Here is a 20,995-nt window from a genome sequence, read left to right on the forward strand (position 1 = left end):
TTTCCTCCTAAAGTGCTAAGAGGAGCAGAACACCACAAAGCCAGACTGAAATGTTAGGTGACGTTAGGCTCACACTCTTACTCATGAAATTGTTAGTTTAAAATGTGAAGAGACTGAACACCTATAATATTTCATTAAAAACTGGTATAAAGGGACTTCCCTGGTGGTGCAGTGCTTAAGAATCTGCCTGCCAATGCAGGGGACACGGGTTTGATCCCTGGCCCGGGAAGATCCCACGTGCTGCGGAGAGACGAAGCCTGTGTGCCACAACCACTGAGCCTGCGCTCTAGAGCCCGCGTGCCACAACTACTCTAGCCTGTGCGCCTAGAGCCCGTGCACCACAACAAGAGAAGCCACCGCAATGAGAAGCTCGCACACTGCAACGAAGAGTAGCACCCACTCACCACAACTAGAGAAAGCCTGCGCGCAGCAATAAAGACCCAATGCAGCCAAAAAAACCTGGTATTATTATGGAAACATAAAACACATAGCAAAACTCTTTGTACTTAATTATACCTATATTTTAGTTAAGAGAGGAGACTTTTTTTTTTTTTTTTGCGGTACGCGGGCCTTTCACTGCTGTGGCCTCTTCCGCTGCGGAGCACAGGCTCTGGACGCGCAGGCCCAGCAGCCATGGCTCACGGGCCCAGCCACTCCGCGGCACGTGGGATCTTCCCGGAACCGGGCACGAACCCGTGTCCCCTGCATCGGCAGGCGGACTCTCAACCACTGCGCCACCAGGGAAGCCCGAGGAGACTATTTTGACTGTTAGTGTTACAGGATGAAGTGTGCTGGTCATAACAGTGATGTACATAAAAAATACATTGATTAATTTCTCTCATCAAGATAGGGCTAAGCATACAAAACAGCCCTCAAACTTCTTAAGGAGGTCTTTGAAGAACAGTTTATCTATTGTGTTTGCCTTGTGCCTTGCTTCCTGGCTTAGTCATTTTTACTTTTTGTGAATTCTAGGGACCCAAGTTGTGGTGTCTTTTTTTTTTTTTTTTTTGTCTGCGTTGGGCCTTAGTTGCGGCAGGTGGGATCTTCACTGCAGCATGCGAACTTCTTAGTTGCAGCATGTGGACTCTTAGTTGCACCATGCACGCGGGATCTAGTTCACCGACCAGAGATCAAATCCGGGTCCCCTGCCTTGGGAGCTCTGAGTCTTACTCACTGGACCACCAGGGAAGTCCCCCAAGTTGTGATGCTTTTAGTGTTTGCATCCAGAATGTAAGGTCACATTTTTTTTTTTTTAATGGAAACCATGGCTGCTATTTGGAGTTTAGTGAATTCAGTTTAAAGTTGAGGAGCCTATCCTCACAGAAGTAGAATGAGGCAGTGGTTAAGTAGTTCTGCTTTTTTGGAAGGCCTCAGATGGGATTATATGTGATATACACAACTTGCGGCGAGGAGGGGCTACTCGTAGTTCCAGTGTGTGGGCTTCTCATTGTGGTAGCTTCTCTTGTTGTGGAGCATGGGCTCTAGGTGCGTGGGTTTCAGGTAGTTGTGGCTCGCGGGCTCTAGAGCACAGACTCTGTAGTTGTGGCTCACGGGCTTAGTTGCTCTGCGGCATGTGGGATCTTCCTGGGCCAGGGATCGAACCCGAGTCCCCTGCGTTGGCAGACAGGCAGGTTTTTTTTTGGCTGCGTAGAGTTTTAGTAGTGGCACCCAGGCTTCTCTCTAGTTGCCGCACACAGGGTTAGTTGCCCCTCAGCATGTGAGATCTTAGTTATGCGATCAGGGATCGAACCGCGTCCCCTGCATTGGAAGGCGGATTCTTTACTGCTGGACCACCGGGGAAGTCCCGGCAGGCAGATTCTTAACCACTGCACCACCAGGGAAGTCCCATCCTTATTTTATAGATGAGGAAACATAAGCACAAGAGATGGGGTGACTTGCCCAAGGCAATAAACAATGGAATCACTGGTTTCAGTGTCCCTGTATTGAAAGGGTATAATCTGTATATCTTTTGTCCCCTTGAGAATATTAAAAACTTTGATTTTTCAGATGTCATCCTGAAAGTGTCATCTTTTAAGAACAGGTAGCTTGTATTTTGACATAAACTGGATAGAAAAATGCAGCCCAGTTTGCCAGTGTACTAAAGTGGTCAGTTTAGAACAGTATTGCTCTCAGGATGTATACATTTTTGGTTTTTGTCATGCTTATGTAGGTTTTCAAAAGAGCTTTTCTTTACCAGACAAAATTAAGACTTAAAATACTTAAAGAATTATACATCTCTAAAAGCAAAATGGTAGACTTTTGTGTGTGTGTGTGTGTATTTGAAGTTCACCTGCAACAGCAGTTAAAATTTTGTCAGGTGTGAGCTTGTAGGGCAGTCTCCTTTTATTTGTTTGACTCTGATTTTATGGTTAAGAAAATTACTTCTTGGATAATATGAAAGTGAACTAGTAAAAACTGAAGTAAAAATTAAAATTTTTTAAAAATTTTATTTCTCCTTTTCCTCCAGAGGAGGGCGCTTGATGTTTACAGTAAAATTTTAGAGTTTTGTTTTGCTTTAATTACAGATTGGAAGTCCTCCTCTTGATCCTACGGAGCATTTTCTTCCTGAAGAAGAGAAACTTGCTGAACAAGAGAGATCAAAAAGGTGAGTAGGTCTAGAAATCAGCCCTCACAGGTATTTCCACATAGTGTATTTGAGATGATTGCTCAAAAAAAGCACAGTGCTTTCTTTTTCAAGGCACTCAAAGGTTATAGAATGTGGATTCTGGCATGGATTAAAACCTTCATTTGCCACTTCCTAGATAAGTTACCCTGTTCAAATCTGGGGCTCAGTTTCCTTATCTGTCAAATAGATACAAGTCATACCCAACTGAAGGGGTTGGTGGGAGGATCAATAATATTTGAAAGTTCCTTATAAATTGTAAATCGTTACACAAATGTTTTTTCCTTCATAGATTTGAGAAGGTTTATACTCATAACCTATATTACCTGGCTCAAGTCTACCAGCACATGGAAATGTTTGAGAGGGCTGCCCATTATTGCCATAGTACCCTAAAACGCCAGCTTGAGCACAATGCCTACCATCCTATGGAGTGGGCTATTAATGCTGCTACCTTGTCACAATTTTACATCAATAAGGTAAGCTTCTCAAAGTAGTTATCTAACAGAGTTACCAATAGTGTGTATAAAAATAGAACCAAAAGTACCTTGAACATGTCATCTTTTAAAAACAGGTAGCTTGTATTTTATGATGTAAACTGGATAGAAAAATGCAGCCCAGTTTGCCAGTGTACTGAAGTCTGTAGCTTTTTGTTGCAGTAATCCTTTTGAATCTTAAAATAATTTTATCATGTCCTACGTTGCCTAAGATCAGTTCTTTTTTGATACAGACAGGCTATCTCTATTTTAGTGAGATGTTATTTTAAATTGCAGATTTTATCTTGTAGGCTTAACTATCTTTATGCAGTGACTATGAGAATTTGTCTGAGGAAGTTGACTGTTAAATGTGGGCTTTGATAAAAGCATGTGATGCATTTCAGTTATTCTTTAGAATTAACTCCTTCATAGTACTTTTTCTATGTTGGGAATATCTCTGCTCAATTTCTGAGTTCCAGGTCGTTATATTTTTTCTGGAGTATTACACAGGGACAAATTTGAGCTTCTTAGTTGCTTTCAGAATTATTCAGAATCATGTTGGTATATTCTTAATTGACCTTTTAAATTTTTTAGTCCTTAAGAGAATTTTTAATGCTAAAACACTTTAAAGCCACCTTTCCCAGCCAGATTTTCTATTAATTCTCAATTAGGTATCTCAGTGATAGAAATTACTTTTATTTGTATTTCTAATTCACAAGCCTCTCTGAACTTTTAGTAACTCTTTGCTTATCAGAGTTTCTTCTTAGATCTCTGTTTACCTGCTGCTGTATCCTTACTGGGCCTTTATCCTTTCTAAGTTTTTTTGCTAGTGCTGGTTCTATAAATGCGCCCTATGTTTAAAGTATTGTCCCACGGAATTTCATTCAGAAAAGCTATTAGCAGGAGAGAAAGGGCTGTGGTGACTGCAGCATCGCTTCTAGGACTTTGGTCTAAGATCAAGCGTGTAAGTAACGCTACTGCATATATATCAGAGCATTCAGTTAAATCTAAATCTCATGAATCCATTTCATTGTGATCATCATCAAAAAGTGTTCCTGGTGCTTCTGCTTGTGGCACCTTTTTATGGTTTTTTTTAAAAATAGCTTCCAGAGGCCCTTTGTTTTGTTTAGCAACTTTAAAATTACATACTCACTGTAATTTTAATTAACATTTAAAACTCCATGGATTCTAACAGTACTAAGATATCTAAAGTGTAATTAAAAATTTTAAGTTAAGTACTGCTTATGCTGAGCATGCAGTAAATTTCATGAGTACCTCCCCACTCTGTGCTTTTATTTTTTTTTACCAAAATGTTTTATAAGTTGTTTTGTAACTAGCTAAGTTATACTGCAAAAAGAGATTTGATCCATGTTTTTTAAAAATGCAATTGTCATTTATATCACTATCATCTTCATCGGGTTCCATGAGGTTTTGCTACTTAGTGAGTCCCTGCCTTGCAGGTGAAGTCCCACATTTACCAGCCACCTAGAGGGCACAGGGCACTCACTGTTTTCTAACAGTGGTTGCTTTCAGATAGCCAATCTGGACAAAGCTGAAGTGATAATGATGAGTAAGGGATTATAGAGCAACAATTAAAACTTCTTTATGTAAACTGTAACTTTCTTTTGGTTTGAGGTTTAACACCAACATTTTGATCTATAAATACTGCTGGGCTAATACTACACATGGTGCCCAGCTGTTCTCAAGATGGCTTCTGAATTTGCAATAATGGGGAGATTCATTTAATGCTGAGATTTTAAAGTCATAGTCAACCATTAAAAATCCTCTTAGCAAAAATCAGTGTTACTAATATGAAGTAGACATACTTAATGAGTGTGGCGTCCAACTAAAAGTTGGACCTGGTAATTCTGCTGAGTAGTCCTGTGACTTACGTGACAAATGTAAAGCGTTAAATAACAAATGTAAAGCGTTAAAGTAACAAGGAGATGTTCTCAAAGTGTTTGAGAAGTTTACCATGCCCCAGTTTGGATTATGAAGTCTTTAACTGTGTTGGTAAAGCAGTTCCATAGAGTTCATCTGTGGAAATCTGACTTCAAAACTTGGTGGGAAGCCTCATATTGTAAATTCCAAAGATTTTAGAAGACAGGAATCTCTATCAAAATTTATCCTGTTTGCCTTTGAATGGTAGGATGTAAAAGGGGTCTCTAAACCTAAGAAAGATTAAATCTTCAAGTCCTCTGACAGAATGTAAATGGTCTAAAAATTGATCATGTGTGGAACTTTGGCTACTTAGCCTGCACCTAAAAGGACTGTGAGGTACTTTGAGTCTAGGATGATAGCCATTCTTGTATGCTGATTAAAAGTTAGCTCTCCTTCAGTAGTCAATCAGCAGTTGTTTTTCAGCCAGTTTGCATTATTAAGAGTTTGGGGGTATTGTTATTTTAATCTTTAAGGTAGTTTTTTTAACCAGATAATACTAAAATATATCTTATATACCTTCTTGTTTAGTTACTATACAGGGTCTCCTTAGTAGTGGTTTCTACCTGATTTTGTTAAGACTTTATTCTTGTTTATTTCCTCAACAGCAATGCTTTATGGAGGCCAGGCACTGTTTATCAGCTGCTAATGTCATTTTTGGTCAAACTGGAAAGATCCGAACCACAGAAGACAGTAAGTTTAGGTGTGCGTGTTTAATTACATAGCTTTTTAAAATTTTTATTTTAAAATCATGTTAAACTTTAGAAAATTCAAGAACAGAACAAAGAACTACCATACGCCCTTCTAAATTTACCAATTTTTAGTATTTGCCTCATTTGTAGTCACATTTTTTTCTTTCTGAACCATTTGAGAGAGGATTGCATACATTAGGTTCCTTTACCCCCTAATACTTCAGTGTGTTTTTCCTAAAAATAAGAGTATTTTCTTATATTATCATAGAACAGGAAATATAACTGTTATACAATTCTTTTATCTATAATTCGTATTTAGTAGCTGTCCCTGTAATGTCCTTTATAGCAATTTCTCTAGTACCAGAGTATCCAGTTCAAGGTTGTATTTAGTTGTCACATCTCCTTTTAAAATTTCTATTGGAATATAGTTGATATACAATGTTATGTTAGTTTCTGCTGTAGAGCAAAGTGAGTCAGTTATACATATATCCACTCTGTTAGATTTTTTCCCATATAGGGCATTACAGAGTATTGAGAAGAGTTCCCTGTGCTATACAGTAGGTCCTTATTAGTTAATCTGTTTTATATGTAGTAGTGTGTATATGTCAATCCTAATCTCCTAATTCATCCCACCCCCTCCTTACCCCCCAGTAACTGTAAATTTTCTACATCTGTAATGCTATTTCTGTTTTGTAAGTAAGTTCATTTGTACCATTTTCTTAGATTCCACATTCCACGTCTAAGCAATATCATATTTCTCTTTGTCTGACTTACTTTGCTCAGTACGACGATCTCTAGGTCCACCCATGTTGCTGCAAATGGCATTATTTCGTTCTTTTATGTCTGAGTAATACTCCGTTGTATACGTGTACCACATCTTTTTTATCCGTTTTTCTGTTGATGGACGTTTAGGTTGCTTCCATGTCCTGGCTATTGTAAGTAGTGCTGCAATGAACACTGAGGTGCATGTATCATTTCGAATTATGGTTTTCTCTGGATATATGCCCAGGAGTGGGATTGCAGGATCATATGGTAGTTTCTGTATTTAGTTTTTTAAGGAACCTCCATACTATTCCCCACAGTAGTTGTCACATCTCTCTTTAGTCATCTTTAATCTGGAACAGTTCCTCAGCCTTTCATCACAGATATTTTTGAAAATATATAGGCCAGTTATTTCATAGATTTTTCCAATTGGTGTTTGCTGTTTCTTTACACTAATATTCACGTTATACATTTTTGGTTGGAGTACAATATGTGATATGTCCAAATATCTAGTTTATAGTGTTTCATTTGGTTTTATAAATCACAGTTAACATGTATATTTGAGCACATCAAAACCACAGTGAGCTATCACCTCACGCCTATTAGATTGACTATTATCAAAAAGACAAGAAATAACAAGTGTTGGTCAAGATGCAGAGAAAAGGGGATCCATGTGCACTGTGGTAGGATTGTAAATTGATGTAGCCACTATGAAAAACTGTTTGGAGGTTCCTCAAGAAATTAAAAATAGAGCTATGTATGATCTAGCAGTTCTACTTCTGGTACAGTCATCCCTTGGTATCCATGGGAGATTGGTTCCAGGGCCACCATGGATACCAAAAATCTATGGATGCTACAGTCCCTTATATAAAATGTCATAGTATTTGCATATAACCAATGCACATCCTCTTGTATGCATTAAATCATCTCTAGAGTATCTTATAATACCAAATACAGTGTAAATGCTATGTAAATAATGGGCAGCACATGGCAAATTCAGGGCAGCACATGGCAAATTCAAGTTTTGCTTTTTGGAACTTTCTGGAATTTTTTTTTTTTTTTTTTTTTTTGGCCACACTACACAGCAAGTGGGATCTTTGTTCCCTAACCAGGGATCAAACCCATGTCCCTTGCGTTGGAAGTGCAGAGTCTTAACCACTGGACTGCCAGGACGTCCCTTAAAGTTTTATTTTATATTGGAATATAGTTGATTAACAATGTTATGTTAGTTTCAGGCGTACAGCAAAGTGATTCAGTTATACATATACATGTATCTATTCTTTTTCAAATTCTTTTCCCATTTAGGTTATTACAGAGTATTGAGCAGAGTTCCCTGTCCTTGTAGTTAACCTGTTTTAAACATCAGTGTGTACATGTCACTCCCAATCTGTCACCCTCCCCGTCCCCCCATAACCATAAGTTCCTTCTCTGTGAGTCTGTTTATGTTTTGTAAATAAGTTCATTTGTATCTTTTTTTTTTTTTTTTGCGGTACACGGGCCTCTCACTGTTGTGGCCTCTCCTGTTGCAGAGCACAGGCTCCGGACGCACAGGCCCAGCAGCCGTGGCTCACGGGCCCAGCCGCTCTGTGGCATGTGGGATCTTCCCAGACCAGGGCACGAACCCGTGTCCCCTGCGTCGGCAGGCGGACTCTCAACCACTGTGACACCAGGGAAGCCCTGTATCATTTTTTAAGCTGTATTATATGATATTTGTCTTTCTCTGTCTGACTTCCTTCACTTGGTATGATAATCTCCAGGTCCATCCATGTTGCTTGCAAATAGCATTATTTCATTCTTCTTAATGGCTGGGTAATATTCCATTGTATATATGCACCACATCTTCTTTATCCATTCATCTGTCCAATACTAAGACTTTTAAAATGCTTCAAGTAGATAACTAATGAGAACCCACTGTATAGCACAGGGAACTCTACTCAGTGCTCTGTGGTGACCTAAATGGAAAGGAAATCTAATAAAGAGTGGATATATATGTGTACATATGACTGATTCCCTTTGCTGTACAGCAAGAAACTAACACAACATTGTAAAGCAACTGTATTCCAATAAAAAAAATTTTTAAACTGAAAATGGATTAAAGACGTAAATAAGATTGGATACTATAAAACTCTTAGAGGAAAATACAGGCAGAACACTTTTGACAAATCACTGCAAGATATTTTTCAATCCAAATCCTTGGGTAATGGAAATAAAAAAACAAGAATAAACAAATGGGACCTAATTAAACTCAAAAGCTTTGCACAGCAAATAAAACCATAAACAAAAAGACAACCCACAGAATGAGAGAAAACGTTTGCAAATGACACCACAGACAAGGGATTAATCTCCAAAATTTACAAACAGCTCATGTGGCTCAACAACAGAAAAAAACAACCCAGAAGACCTAAACAGACATTTTTCCAAAGAAGACATACACATAGCCAACAGGCACATGAAAAGATGCTCAGCATTGCTAAGTATTAGAAATGCAAATCAAAACTACAATGAGGTATCACCTCACACCAGTCAGAATGGCCATCATCAAAAAGTCTACAAATAAAAAATCCTGGAGAGGGTGTGGAGAAAAGGGAAACCTCCTACACTGTAGGCGGGAATGTAAATTGGTGCAGCCACTGTGGAGCACAGTATGGAAGTTTAAGAACTAAAAATAGAGCTACCCTGTGATCCAGCAATCCCACTCCTGGGCATATCTCCAGAGAAAATCATGGTTCAAAAGGATACATGCACCCCAGTGTTCACTGCAGTGCTGTTTACAGTAGCAAAGACATGGAAGCACCCTAAATGTTCATCAACAGATGAATGGATAAAGAAGATGTGGTACATATATACAATGGAATATTACCCAGCCATTAAAAAGAATGAATTAATGCCATTTGCAGCAACATGGATTGACCTGGAGATTATCATGCTAAGTGAAGTCAGTCAGATGGAGAAAGACAAATATCATATCACTTATATGCAGAATCTAAAAAAGATGATACAAATGAACTTTTTTACAAAACAAACAGACTCAGAGAGATCAAAGTTATGGTTACCAGGAGAGGGGTGCTGGGGAGGGATAGATTGGGAGTTTGGGATTGACATGTACACACTGCTATATTTAAAAGAGATTACCTACAGGGACTTCCCTGGTGGTCCAGTGGTTAAGAAGCTGCCTTCTAATGCAGGGAAGCTGCCTTCTAATGCAGGGGGTGCAGGTTCCATCCCTTGTTCGGGAACTAAGATCCAACATACCATGGGGCAACTAAGCCTGTTTGCTCTAGAGCCCGCCCGCCACAACTAGAAAGCAGCCCTGTGCACCGCAACAAGAGATCCTGCAGGCCACAACGAAGATCCCATGTGCCACAACTAAGACCCAGTGCAGCCAAATATTTTTTTTTTAAATTAAAGAGGACCTACTCTGTAGCACAGGGATCTCTGCTCAATAGTCTGTAATAACCTGATAGTTATAGTAAGGGACGCAGCCTAGCCCAAACCTGTCTTTTCCAGCTCATTTGTCACAAAAGCAGTTATTTAAAAATCTGACACCCACCCCCTATCGCCATCTTACCACTTTGGTTTGATTCTCTACTGGGATATTTCAGTTCATTTGGTAGGGGACCAAAGTTCTGTCCCCCGCCAAAACTAAGTTCTCAGTTTTGGGTTTTTTGGTTTTGTTTTGTTTTTTTACAGTGTTGAGAAGGGGCTCCTGTCATGTTGGTTTCTAGTGTGTGAGATGCTGTCTGCCGTGTTTTGTATTTTTTTTATTTTTTGACTAACTGTATGGAAAGTTAGTAAAGCCTTTGTCATAGGATGGATTTTAAAAAAAAATCTAATAACCTAAATGGGAAAAGAATTTGAAAAAGGATACAAGTATATCCTGTGTATAACTGAATCACTCTGCTGTGCACCTGAAACTAACACAAGCTTGTTAATTAACTATACTCCAATATAAAATGAACATTCAAAAAATAAAATCAGTAATATGTCCACCAGGACCTCCAAGCACATTTTAGTAAGGTATACAATCCAGTAACTTTTGCTTCCAAACCTTAAGTCAGTTACCCAGATCCATAAGCTATTTCTAAAAAGGAAAGATCAAGGACTTCATATCTAAGTGCAGGTTCCAAAATACAGTCAATCCTCATTATCTGTAGATTCCATATTTATTTATTTATTTTTGCAGTACACGGGCCTCTCACTGTTGTGGGCTCTCCTGCTGCGGAGCACAGGCTCCGGACGCACAGGCTCAGCGGCCATGGCTCAGGGGCCTAGCCACTCCGCAGCATGTGGGATCCTCCCGGACCGGGGCACGAACCTGTGTCCCCTGCATCGGCAGGCACCAGGGAAGCCCTGTATATTCCATATTTTTGAATTTGCCTACTTGGCACAATTTACTCGTAACCCCCAAAATCAGTACTCGAGGCACTCGTGTGGTCATTTGCAGACAGCAAAGGATTTGAGGCACCTAAGGTGCACATTACCAGCTGAGGTTAAACAAGGTAATGATCCACCTTCTTGTTTCAGCTCTCATACTGTAAACACGTATCCTTTTTGTGGTCTAAATTACTCAGTGCCACGTTTTTTTTTTTGCATTTTGTTGGCGATTTCATTGTTTAAAATGGCCCCCAAGTGTAGTGCTGAAGTGGTATCTAATGTTCCTAAGCACATGAAGGCTGGGATGTGCCCTCTGGAGAAAATACAGTGCTAGGTAAGCTTCATTTAGGCACAAGCTACAGTGCTATTGGCCATGAGTTCAATGTTAATGTCAATGTTAATGAGTCAATTATGTATTACATAAGGTGTCTTTAAACAGAAACACATTAAAATAAGGTTATATATTGATCAGTTGATGAAAATATTGTGACCAGAAGCTCATCAGAACGTAACCCTGTATTTGCCCTAGGAGTGATGTTTTAGCATTCCCAAATTCACTGTTCACAGCAACTTTATAGAACATAACGACCAGGAACAATGAGAATCAGCTATACATTGTTTCCTTATAAGAGAATCCAGGTACAAGGTTTTACTGTTGGGATTAAAAACCACTTTTTCTATGGAACTGAATGTTCACCTGAAGGAGACAATCCAACTGACTGGTGACTTACATCAGTGTTGTTCTTCTATGTTGCTTCCATGTTGCTTGGGAGGTGAGCGACTTGATCCTTTCCCTGTAGAGCTGGGCGGTGCCTGCTGTACTTGGCATTTGTGTCACACCCATGTTGAGGGAAAAAGGAAGATTATAAAGGCAGAGCAAAGTACACAGATTAATGGCAGTACTGCATTAAATCTAACATGACGACTGAAAATGTTACTTCATGTTACAAAGGATTTTTAAATACTAGTGAAAACCAAAATAATTTAAACCATGAAAAACTAAATTGTTCTTTGCAAAAATAAATTCCTTCCACAGATATAACAGTATTTTGGTAAAACTGGATGTGGGACTCATTACAAAATGAAATATTTGACCCTTCATTAAATCACCCCCATCATTCCAAACATTGTTTTGGGGGATGCTTTCCACTCAGGACTGCTTTTAATTTATGAAAAATCCATTTCAATTTGGATTCTACTAAATTGGAATTTGACAGATTAATTAGGAGCTATGCTAACCTTCACCTTGTTCAACACTATTTCTTCATTTACAGAGACCATAGCATAGGCGAGGTGGTAAAAGCAAATGCTTAAACATTAGAGGAAACTGCTTTCAACAACCTACCTCTTAAGAACCCGTGTATAGATTCGGGGTTGCCAGGGGGATGGTGTTGGGGAGGGTTGGATTGGGAGTTTGGGACTAGCAGATGCAATCTATTATATATAGAATGGATAAACAGCAAGGTCCTATTGTAACTGTATTCAACATCCTGTAATAAACCATAATGGAAAAGAAAAAAAAAGAATCCAAGTAGACATGAATTATGGAATTCTTATCCTAAAGTATTCTAAAAACCTGTATGAGCAATCCTTTTATTAATCTAATTCGATTAATAATGGTATTAATCACCCACATGTACCTGTTTGTTCTAAGGTCTAAGAAATTGTTTTGGGGTGCCACTAACTGGGGTGCCACTAACTGTGTCCATATAAGATGGTGAACTTAATTGATAAATGTGTGTTCTGACTACTCCACTGACTGGCTGTTCCCCCATGTCTTCCTCCCTCTCCTCCGGCCTCCCTGTTTCCTGAGAACACAACACTATCGAAATTAGGTCAGTTAATAACCCTACAGTGATCTCTAAGTGAAAGGAAGAGTTGCAAATCTCTCACTTTAAATCAAAAGCTAGGAACGATTAAGCTTAGTGAAGAAGGCCTGTCAAAATAGGCCAAAAGATACTCCCTCTTGCACAGGTTAGCCAAGTTATGAATGCAAAGGAAAAGTTCTTGAAGGAAATTGAAAGTGCTACTCCAGTCAACACATGAATGATAAGAAAGCAAAACAGCCTTATTGCTGATATGGAGAAAGTTTTAGTGGTCTGGATAGAAGATTATACAAGTCACAACATTCCCGTAAACCAAAACCTAATCCAGAGAAAGGCCCTACCTTTCTTCATTTCTGTGGAGGCTGAGAGAGGCGAGAAAGCTGCGGAAGAGAAGTTTGAAGCTAGCAGAGGTTGGTTCATGAGATTTAAGGAAAGAAGCTGTCTCCATAATGTAAAAGTGCAAGGTGAAGCAGCAAATCATCCAGAAGATCTAGCTAGGATCATTAACGAAGGTGGCTACACTAAACTGATTTTCAGTGTGGATGAAACAGCCTTCTACTGGAAGGAGATGCCATCTAGGACTTTCATAGCTAGAGAGAAGTCAGTGCCTGGCTTCAAAGCTTCAAAGGACAGGCTGACTCTTTTGTTAGGGGCTAGTGCAGCTGGTGACTTTTAACTTGAAGCTAATGCTCATTTACTACTCTGAAAATCCTAGGGCCCGAAAGAATTGTGCTAATTATGCTTTATGCTAGTTATGTTACCTGTGCTTTGTAAATGGAAAAACAAAACGTGGATGACAACACATCTGTTTACAACATGGTTTACTGAATATTTTAAGCCCACTGTTAAGACCTACTGTTCAAAAAAAAAAAATTCCTTTCAAAAGATTACTGCTCATTGACAATGTACCTGGGTCATCCAAGAGCTCTGATGGAGATATACAATGCAATTAATGTTGTTTTCATGTTTGCTAATACAACATCCATTCTGCAGCCCATGGATCAAGGAGTAATTTCGACTTTTAAGTCTTATCGTTTGAAGAAAAAAATCATAAGGCTATCACTGCCGTAGATGTGATTCCTCTGATGGATCTGGGTAAAGTAAATTGAAAATCTTCTGGAAAAGATTCACTATTCTAGATGCCATTAAGAACATTCATGATTCATGGGAAGAGGTCAAAATATCAACATTAACAGGAGTTTGGAAGAAGCTGACTCCAGCCCTCAGGGATGGTTTTGAGGGGTTTAAGACTTCAGTGGAGGAAGTAACTGCAGATGCGGTAGAAATAGTGTGAGAACTAAAAGTCGAGCCTGGGGCTTCCCTGGTGGCGCAGTGGTTGAGAGTCCGCCTGCCGATGCAGGGGATACAGGTTCGTGCCCCGGTCCGGGAAGATCCCACATGCCTCAGGGAGGCTGGGCCCGTGAGTCATGGCCGCTGGGCCTGCGCGTCTGGAGCCTGTGCTCCGCAACGGGAGAGGCCACAGCAGTGAGGGGCCCGCATACCGCCAAAAAAAAAAAAAAAAAAAAGTCGAGCCTGAAGATGTGACTGAAATGCTGCAATCTCATAAAATTTTGACAGATGAGGAGTTGCTTCTTATGGATGAGCAAAGGGAATGGTTTCTTGAGATGGAATCTACTCCTGGTGAAGATGCTGTGAAGATTCTTGAAATGACAACAAAGGAGTTAGAATAGTACATAAACTTGATGAAATAGTGGCAGGGTTTGAGAGGATGGACTCCAATTTTGAAAGAAGTTCTGCGTTGGGTGAAATGCTGTCAAACAGCACTGCACGCTACAGAGAAATTGTTCATGAAAGGAGGAGTCCATCAGCACAGCACACGTCACTGCTGTCTTGTTTTAAGAGATTGCCATGGCCCCCCCACCCTTCAGCAACCACCAGCACTGAGGCGGGACTGTCCACCAGCAAAAAAGTTTATGACTCTCTGAAGCCTCAGATGATGGTTAGCATTTTTTAGCAATAAAGTATTTTTTAATTAAGATGTGTACATTTTTAAGACATGATGCTGTTGCACACTTAATAGACTACAGTATAGTGCAAACATAACTTTTATACGCTATGGAAAACAGAAAATTCCTGTGACTCACTGTATCACAGTGGTCTGGAATCAGTCCTGCAATATCTCTGAGGTATGCCTGTATTCAAAATTTAATATACATGGTGACTTTAGTCTTTACCTATAGGTAATACATAAGAAAAAACTAGAAAGAAATATGCAAATAATAGTGAGTACCTCTGCGTGGTAGGAATTTTTTTTCCCCACTGCTTCAGTGAGGACTTGTTACTTTTATAATGGGGGGTAAGTAATACAAAAAAGAATGCAGTACACAATGAAAATTCCAATTGTGACCCTTAACTTACACAAATCATGTATCATTTTAGCTACTGAAACTGAAGGAGATGTACCAGAGCTTTATCACCAAAGAAAAGGGGAAATAGCAAGATGCTGGATCAAATACTGTTTGACTCTCATGCAGAATGCCCAACTTTCCATGCAGGTAATACAGTCAAAAGTGGTCTTTTCTTTCTTAAATAGCAGGATGTTAAGTAAAAGCTTAAAATGGGGAGTATGCTCATTGGGCTCACTGCATGTGTATTATTCAAGGCATGCAGAATGCTCATATATATTTGTTTCTTGTTCTCCCCATCTCAACCTTTTCAAATCTTACTCATCAATCGAGGCCATCTCACATAATACCTCTTCCTTCAAGACTTCCCTTTGGATAGAGCATAAGCTCCATGAGAGGGAGTCTTCATCGTATTTGTATCATATACTAATCTCCAGACACAACAGGTTCTCAAAGATTATTTTTTTAATTTATTTTTGGCTGCGTTGTCTTTGTTGCTGCACAAGGGCTTTCTCTAGTTGTGGGGAGCGCGGGCTTCTCATTGCTGTGGCTTCTCTTGTTGTGGAGCACGGGCTCTAGGTGTGCGGGCTTCAGTAGTTGTGGCACGCGGGCTTCAGTAGTTGTGGCTCATGGGCTCTAGAGCACAGGCTCAGTAGTTGTGGCGCATGGGCTTAGTTGCTCCGCGGCATGTGGGATCTTCCTGGACCAGGGATCGAACCCGTGTCCCCTGCGTTGGCAGGTGGATTCTTAACCACTGCACCACCAGGGAAGCCCCTCTCAAAAATTACTGAATGTATAATTCTTCATCCCCTACAGATATCTTCTCCCTCCTTTAAATTCCATAGAACCCTACCTAAGTCACTTGACTTTGTATTATCCCTGTTATCCCTATTCATATTCTTATCTTATTCCTTTACCTCTTTTTAGACTATAAGCAACTTGATGGCAGGAAGTCTTACTAATCTTTACATACTTTATAGAGTAAATATATATTTGATAAAAATATAAGTATAAACGTATCTGCAAACAGCCCTGCTAGTTTGTAGCTGTGTATTCATGGCAGTTAACTTCCCTTTGCCTCAATTTCCTCACAAGTAAGATGGGGGTAATAATAGTACTTAATAGTGTTGCTGTGAGAGTTAAATATATATAAAGGGCTCAGAAAAGTGCCTGAGACATAACCAAGTCCTCAATAAGTTAACTATCATCATTGGTATTGTTATTACTGATCCATACCTAATGGATTCTAGTTCCTAACCACTACAGAGGAAAATAAATCATTTGGATGCACCATACTAAGTGTAGATACATTGGAGACTTTTCCTGAAGGAGTTATGCTGCTTTTCTATTTACATGCATTAAAGTATAATCAGTTTTAGTCAATATAGAATCTTGTGAAACTACTGAACAGAATAAAACCAAACAAGCCACAAACTCCTGGAAGCATGGGTCTTTCAAAGATGAGAGCACTTCAGAGGTAGAGGATAAAGATGAGGCATGTTTGGAAAAGAAAGGAAGTGGGGAGTAAAACTAGGGAGCTTTATGTCTAGAGAAGTTGCCAGGAAAATCTGTCAGCTTTCTTCTCAGAAAGCAGCCTAGAAAGCATGTAAACTAACAGGCAGCCAGGAAGCACATTAAGTAAACAAGATTTAGAGACTTACGGCCTGCATTTGAAGTAATTATGTCAAGCAAAACACTCTGTCATTTAACTCTTACCCTTCCTTTAGTTGATGTTTTCCAGACTGGGCACTAGAGTTTATCACCTGGTTACTTTAAACTCAAATAGTTGCCATGCTACTAAATTACTCAGATTTTCTTAATCTGGCTTTGTTACTTTAACTTTATCCTTTGATGGTCTGTTTACCTGAAAAGCCTTCTTTAATTCAAGTTTAATAACATACAAATTTAAGTATTTCTGCCAGCTCTGTGGTAGTCATTGTACAATGATGAACAAGAATAGACGGTGTTTTTTTTACTTCGTGTGAAAGTGCAATTTTAGTAAGTTCCACAAAGGAGAGACACATGATAAGAGAAGTCATAGTAGCAGGAAGTAACATCTGAACAAAGCTCTGGGAATGAGAAGGCATAGCATTCCAAGGAGCTGAAGCTGCACGTTTAAAAATTCTATGGCAGGGGTTTCCCTGGTGGCGCAGGGGGACACGGGTTCGAGCCCTGGTCTGGGAAGATCCCACATGCCACGGAGCAACTAGGCCCGTGAGCCACAACTACTGAGCCTGCGCGTCTGGAGCCTGTGCTCCGCAACGAGAGAGGTCGCGATAGTGAGAGGCCCCCGCTTGCCACAACTAGAGAAAGCCCTCGCACAGAAACGAAGACGCAACACAGCAAAAATAATTAATAAAATAAACTCCTACCCCCACCATCAGAAAAAAATTCTATGGCATAGGGAGCATGGTGTTAGAAGGGATGGAACAAAGGCCTGTGAGGCTAGAGCAGAGTGAGAGCACATGTGATAAACGATAGAGTTAGAAAGGGATAGAACAGGGACCTCCCTGCTGGCACAGTGGTTAAGAATCCGCCTGCCAATGCAGGGAACATGGGTGCGAGCCCTGGTCCAGGAAGATTCCACATGCCGCGGAGCAACTAATCCTGTGCGCCACAAGAACTGAGCCTGCACTCTAGAGCCTGTCTTCGGCAACAAGAGAAGTCACCGCAACGAAGACCCAACGCAGCCAAAAATAAATTAATTTTAAAAAAAGGATGGGATAGAACAAGCAGGGCCTTCAATGAATGGAAGCCTTGGAGAGTTTTTGGACTCATCACTTATGTAGCAGAATGGAGAATGAATTGAGGGAAAGCAAGAGTGGATGGGGGAAATTAGAAGACCATTGGAACAGTGGAGGTGAGATGTGAAGGGAGCTTGGTCTAGGGTGGTGGCAAAAGATGGTGGAAAAGAATGCATTCAGGAGGTATTTAGGGGGCAAAATGTAAAGGACTTGGTGATGGATTGGAAGTGTGGGGTAAAGGGGAGAGGAGAGGAACATCTCAAGGGTGATTCCTCGACTGCTGCTGGCTGTCCAGATCGATGGAGTGTCCTTCACTAAACTACTACTAGAATAGGAATGTGTTTGCTGAAGAGTAAGAGTTCCATTGTGGACATGTTGAGGATCAGGTGTCTGAGTCTTCTGAGAGAAGATGTTGTGTGGGGAGCTGTAGTTATGGGTCTGGAGCTTGAGAAGAGGTCCAGGTCGTACCTGTAGATTTGTGAGTCCTCCTCCCATGGATGGCAGTTGCAACCGTGGGTATGGATGGAGTCACCTGTGTAGAGCAGTGCTGTCCAATAGAAATAAAATTACGTATGTGGCTGGTATTCTACGTTTTCTAGTGGTTACATTAGAAAAGGAAAAAAGCAGGTGAAATTTATATTTCTTAGCCTAGAATATAAAAAGAAATAATCATTTCTATTTGTCATCAATACTAAAGAGTTGAGCTATTATAAATTTTGTACTAAGTCTTGGAAATTGGGTATGTATCATTTTACACCGATCACATCTCAGTTTGGACATTTCAGATGCTCAATAGCCATCCACACGCAGCAAATGGCTACTGTTTTGAACAATGCAGATCTAGAGAGACAACTTCAAATGAAAAGAAGGGAAGGCCTTGGGGCTGTCCACTGAGGGGTCTGATGTTTAATTTTCTTGTCTAGGAAGAAGAGAATGAGCTTAGCCTTTTTTTTTTAACCATCTTAGTTTGTTTTTTTTGGCCCCAGGAGGTGGGAGAGATAACTTTAACTATGAGTAGATTTAACTCTCTCTTTATTTTAGTATCTTTGAGACTTAGAGCATTTCTCTGTAGTATATTTCAGTAAATAACTTAGCATAAACATCATGTTGTTAATTTTAATTGCATTGCTATACAATATTTTTAGGATGTAGATTTCAGTCTTACTCTAATGTTAAAATGCTACTAATAATGTATTAGATGTATATAATGTTTCACAGCTCTTACAGTTTTCATATACATTTATCTTACCTTAAAAAGAGTAACTATAAATGAGTTAGTGCCCCAAAGAGGAAATAAGCAGTTTTACTTTTTCCTAGTTTCTTTCATTTTTAATATAAGTGGAATATAATTAGAAAGAAGTTTAAAAACATGTGATTATATCACCTCCCTAAACCAGGCTGGGAAGAGGGTTTTCTTATCTTTACTCTTAAGTTTGCTGTAGTATTGACAGCAGGAGACCAGTGTCTGTCCTCAACCATAATTTATTTTTTTCTTTCAGGACAACATAGGGGAGCTTGATCTTGATAAACAATCTGAACTTAGAGCTTTAAGAAAGAAAGAACTAGATGAGGAAGAAAGTGTTAGGAAAAAAGCTGTGCAGTTTGGAACCGGCGAACTGTGTGATGCCATCTCTGCAGTGGAAGAGAAAGTGAGCTATTTGAGACCTTCAGATTTTGAAGAAGCCAGAGAGCTTTTCTTAATGGGTCAGCACTATGTTTTTGAGGCAAAAGAGTTCTTTCAGATTGATGGTTATGTCACTGACCATATTGAAGTTGTCCAGGACCACAGTGCTCTGTTTAAGGTGCTTGCATTCTTTGAAACTGACATGGAGAGAAGGTGCAAGATGCATAAACGCAGAATAGCTATGCTAGAGCCCCTAATTGTGGACCTGAATCCACAGTATTATTTGTTGGTCAACAGACAGATTCAGTTTGAAGTTGCACATGCTTATTATGATATGATGGATTTGAAGATTGCCATAGCTGACAAGCTGAGGGATCCTGATTCACACATCGTGAAAAAAATAAATAGTCTTAATAAGTCAGCATTGAAGTACTACCAGCTCTTCTTAGACTCCCTGAGAGACCCAAATAAAGTATTTCCTGAGCATATAGGGGAAGATGTTCTTCGCCCTGCCATGTTAGCTAAGTTTCGAGTTGCCCGTCTCTATGGCAAAATCATCACTGCAGATCCCAAGAAAGAGCTAGAAAATTTGGCAACATCACTGGAACATTACAAATTTATTGTTGATTACTGTGAGAAGCACCCTGAAGCTGCCCAGGAAATAGAAGTTGAACTAGAACTTAGCAAAGAGATGGTCAGTCTTCTTCCAACAAAAATGGAGAGGTTCAGAACCAAGATGTCCCTGACTTAATAATCCTTGTTTTTAATGACAGAAAATGTACACTAATGGATTTTTCTCCCCTTATTCAAACAGGCCCAATTCCATTATGATGTCTACCTTCATAGCCAGATGAGTGCTGTTTGAACTTGAAATAGACCAATTGAGTTTTTGCTAGGACCTTAATCAGCAATTAATAATTTATACCTAACTATGTAAATAAATTGCCTTGTTAAAGTGACATGTTATTGGTATTTAGATTGCTCGTTTCCTATTTAAATATAAACCTTTTCTGCCTCATTTTCTAAAAGTAGGTTCTTTGTTGGCTAATACTTGATGGATTCATTAAAAGGAAAAATGCTGGGTAACACACCTGGTGGGCAAGCTGTTACTGTATTAAAGTTGAAAAAATCACTTCTTGTAGTTATTCTTCCCAAAATATTTGCTTTCCTAAATTCCCAAAGAAATCTTTCCCTTCTGGAATATTAAAAAAACTAAGTTATGTTGTAAAATATTGTAGTTTGTTTCATTATAGAGGAAGAAGGCCATGTTGGAAATATAATAAACTGACTTGCTTCACTAATAAAAGCTTCCATTTATTCTTTTGTCTTCTTGTAAGAGTTGGTTTGTTTTTGATACTTCAAAGGGTATTAGCTTATTTGAAGCCAGAGAAGAATATTTCTTTGGTAACATTGTATAGAGAGAACACGTTAAAACATTCATTGAATACACTTTTTGAAGTACTACTATGTTCCAGAAAAATTTTATTGACTGCAGTTTCTCAGAGGATCCTAGTATATCTATTAAGCTTTAAGCACTGTTGAAAAAAGATATGCAAACAGTTAGTATATGTCA

At 39.4% G+C, this 20,995-nt stretch overlaps 1 protein-coding gene across 2 annotated transcripts in view; it reads left to right on the forward strand.

Annotated features, from left to right (window-relative positions):
* Positions 1-20,745, forward strand: part of KIFBP (kinesin family binding protein) — a 39,164-nt gene extending 18,419 nt beyond the window's left edge. The window contains exons 3-7 of one of the 2 annotated variants that reach the window (XM_032608976.1): positions 2,526-2,605; positions 2,916-3,099; positions 5,643-5,727; positions 15,089-15,204; positions 19,298-20,745. In XM_032608976.1, coding sequence (XP_032464867.1) covers positions 2,526-2,605; positions 2,916-3,099; positions 5,643-5,727; positions 15,089-15,204; positions 19,298-20,173 — 1,341 coding nt within the window. In that variant the 3' untranslated portion in view covers positions 20,174-20,745. Of the gene's footprint in view, positions 1-2,525; positions 2,606-2,915; positions 3,100-5,642; positions 5,740-15,088; positions 15,205-19,297 lie in introns of both variants that reach the window. The other variant, XM_032608975.1, reaches the window with a different exon arrangement.
* Positions 20,746-20,995: the final 250 nt, after the last annotated feature.

Source organism: Phocoena sinus, chromosome 16 (assembly GCF_008692025.1).
Source record: "Phocoena sinus isolate mPhoSin1 chromosome 16, mPhoSin1.pri, whole genome shotgun sequence".
Classification (NCBI taxonomy): domain Eukaryota; kingdom Metazoa; phylum Chordata; class Mammalia; order Artiodactyla; family Phocoenidae; genus Phocoena; species Phocoena sinus.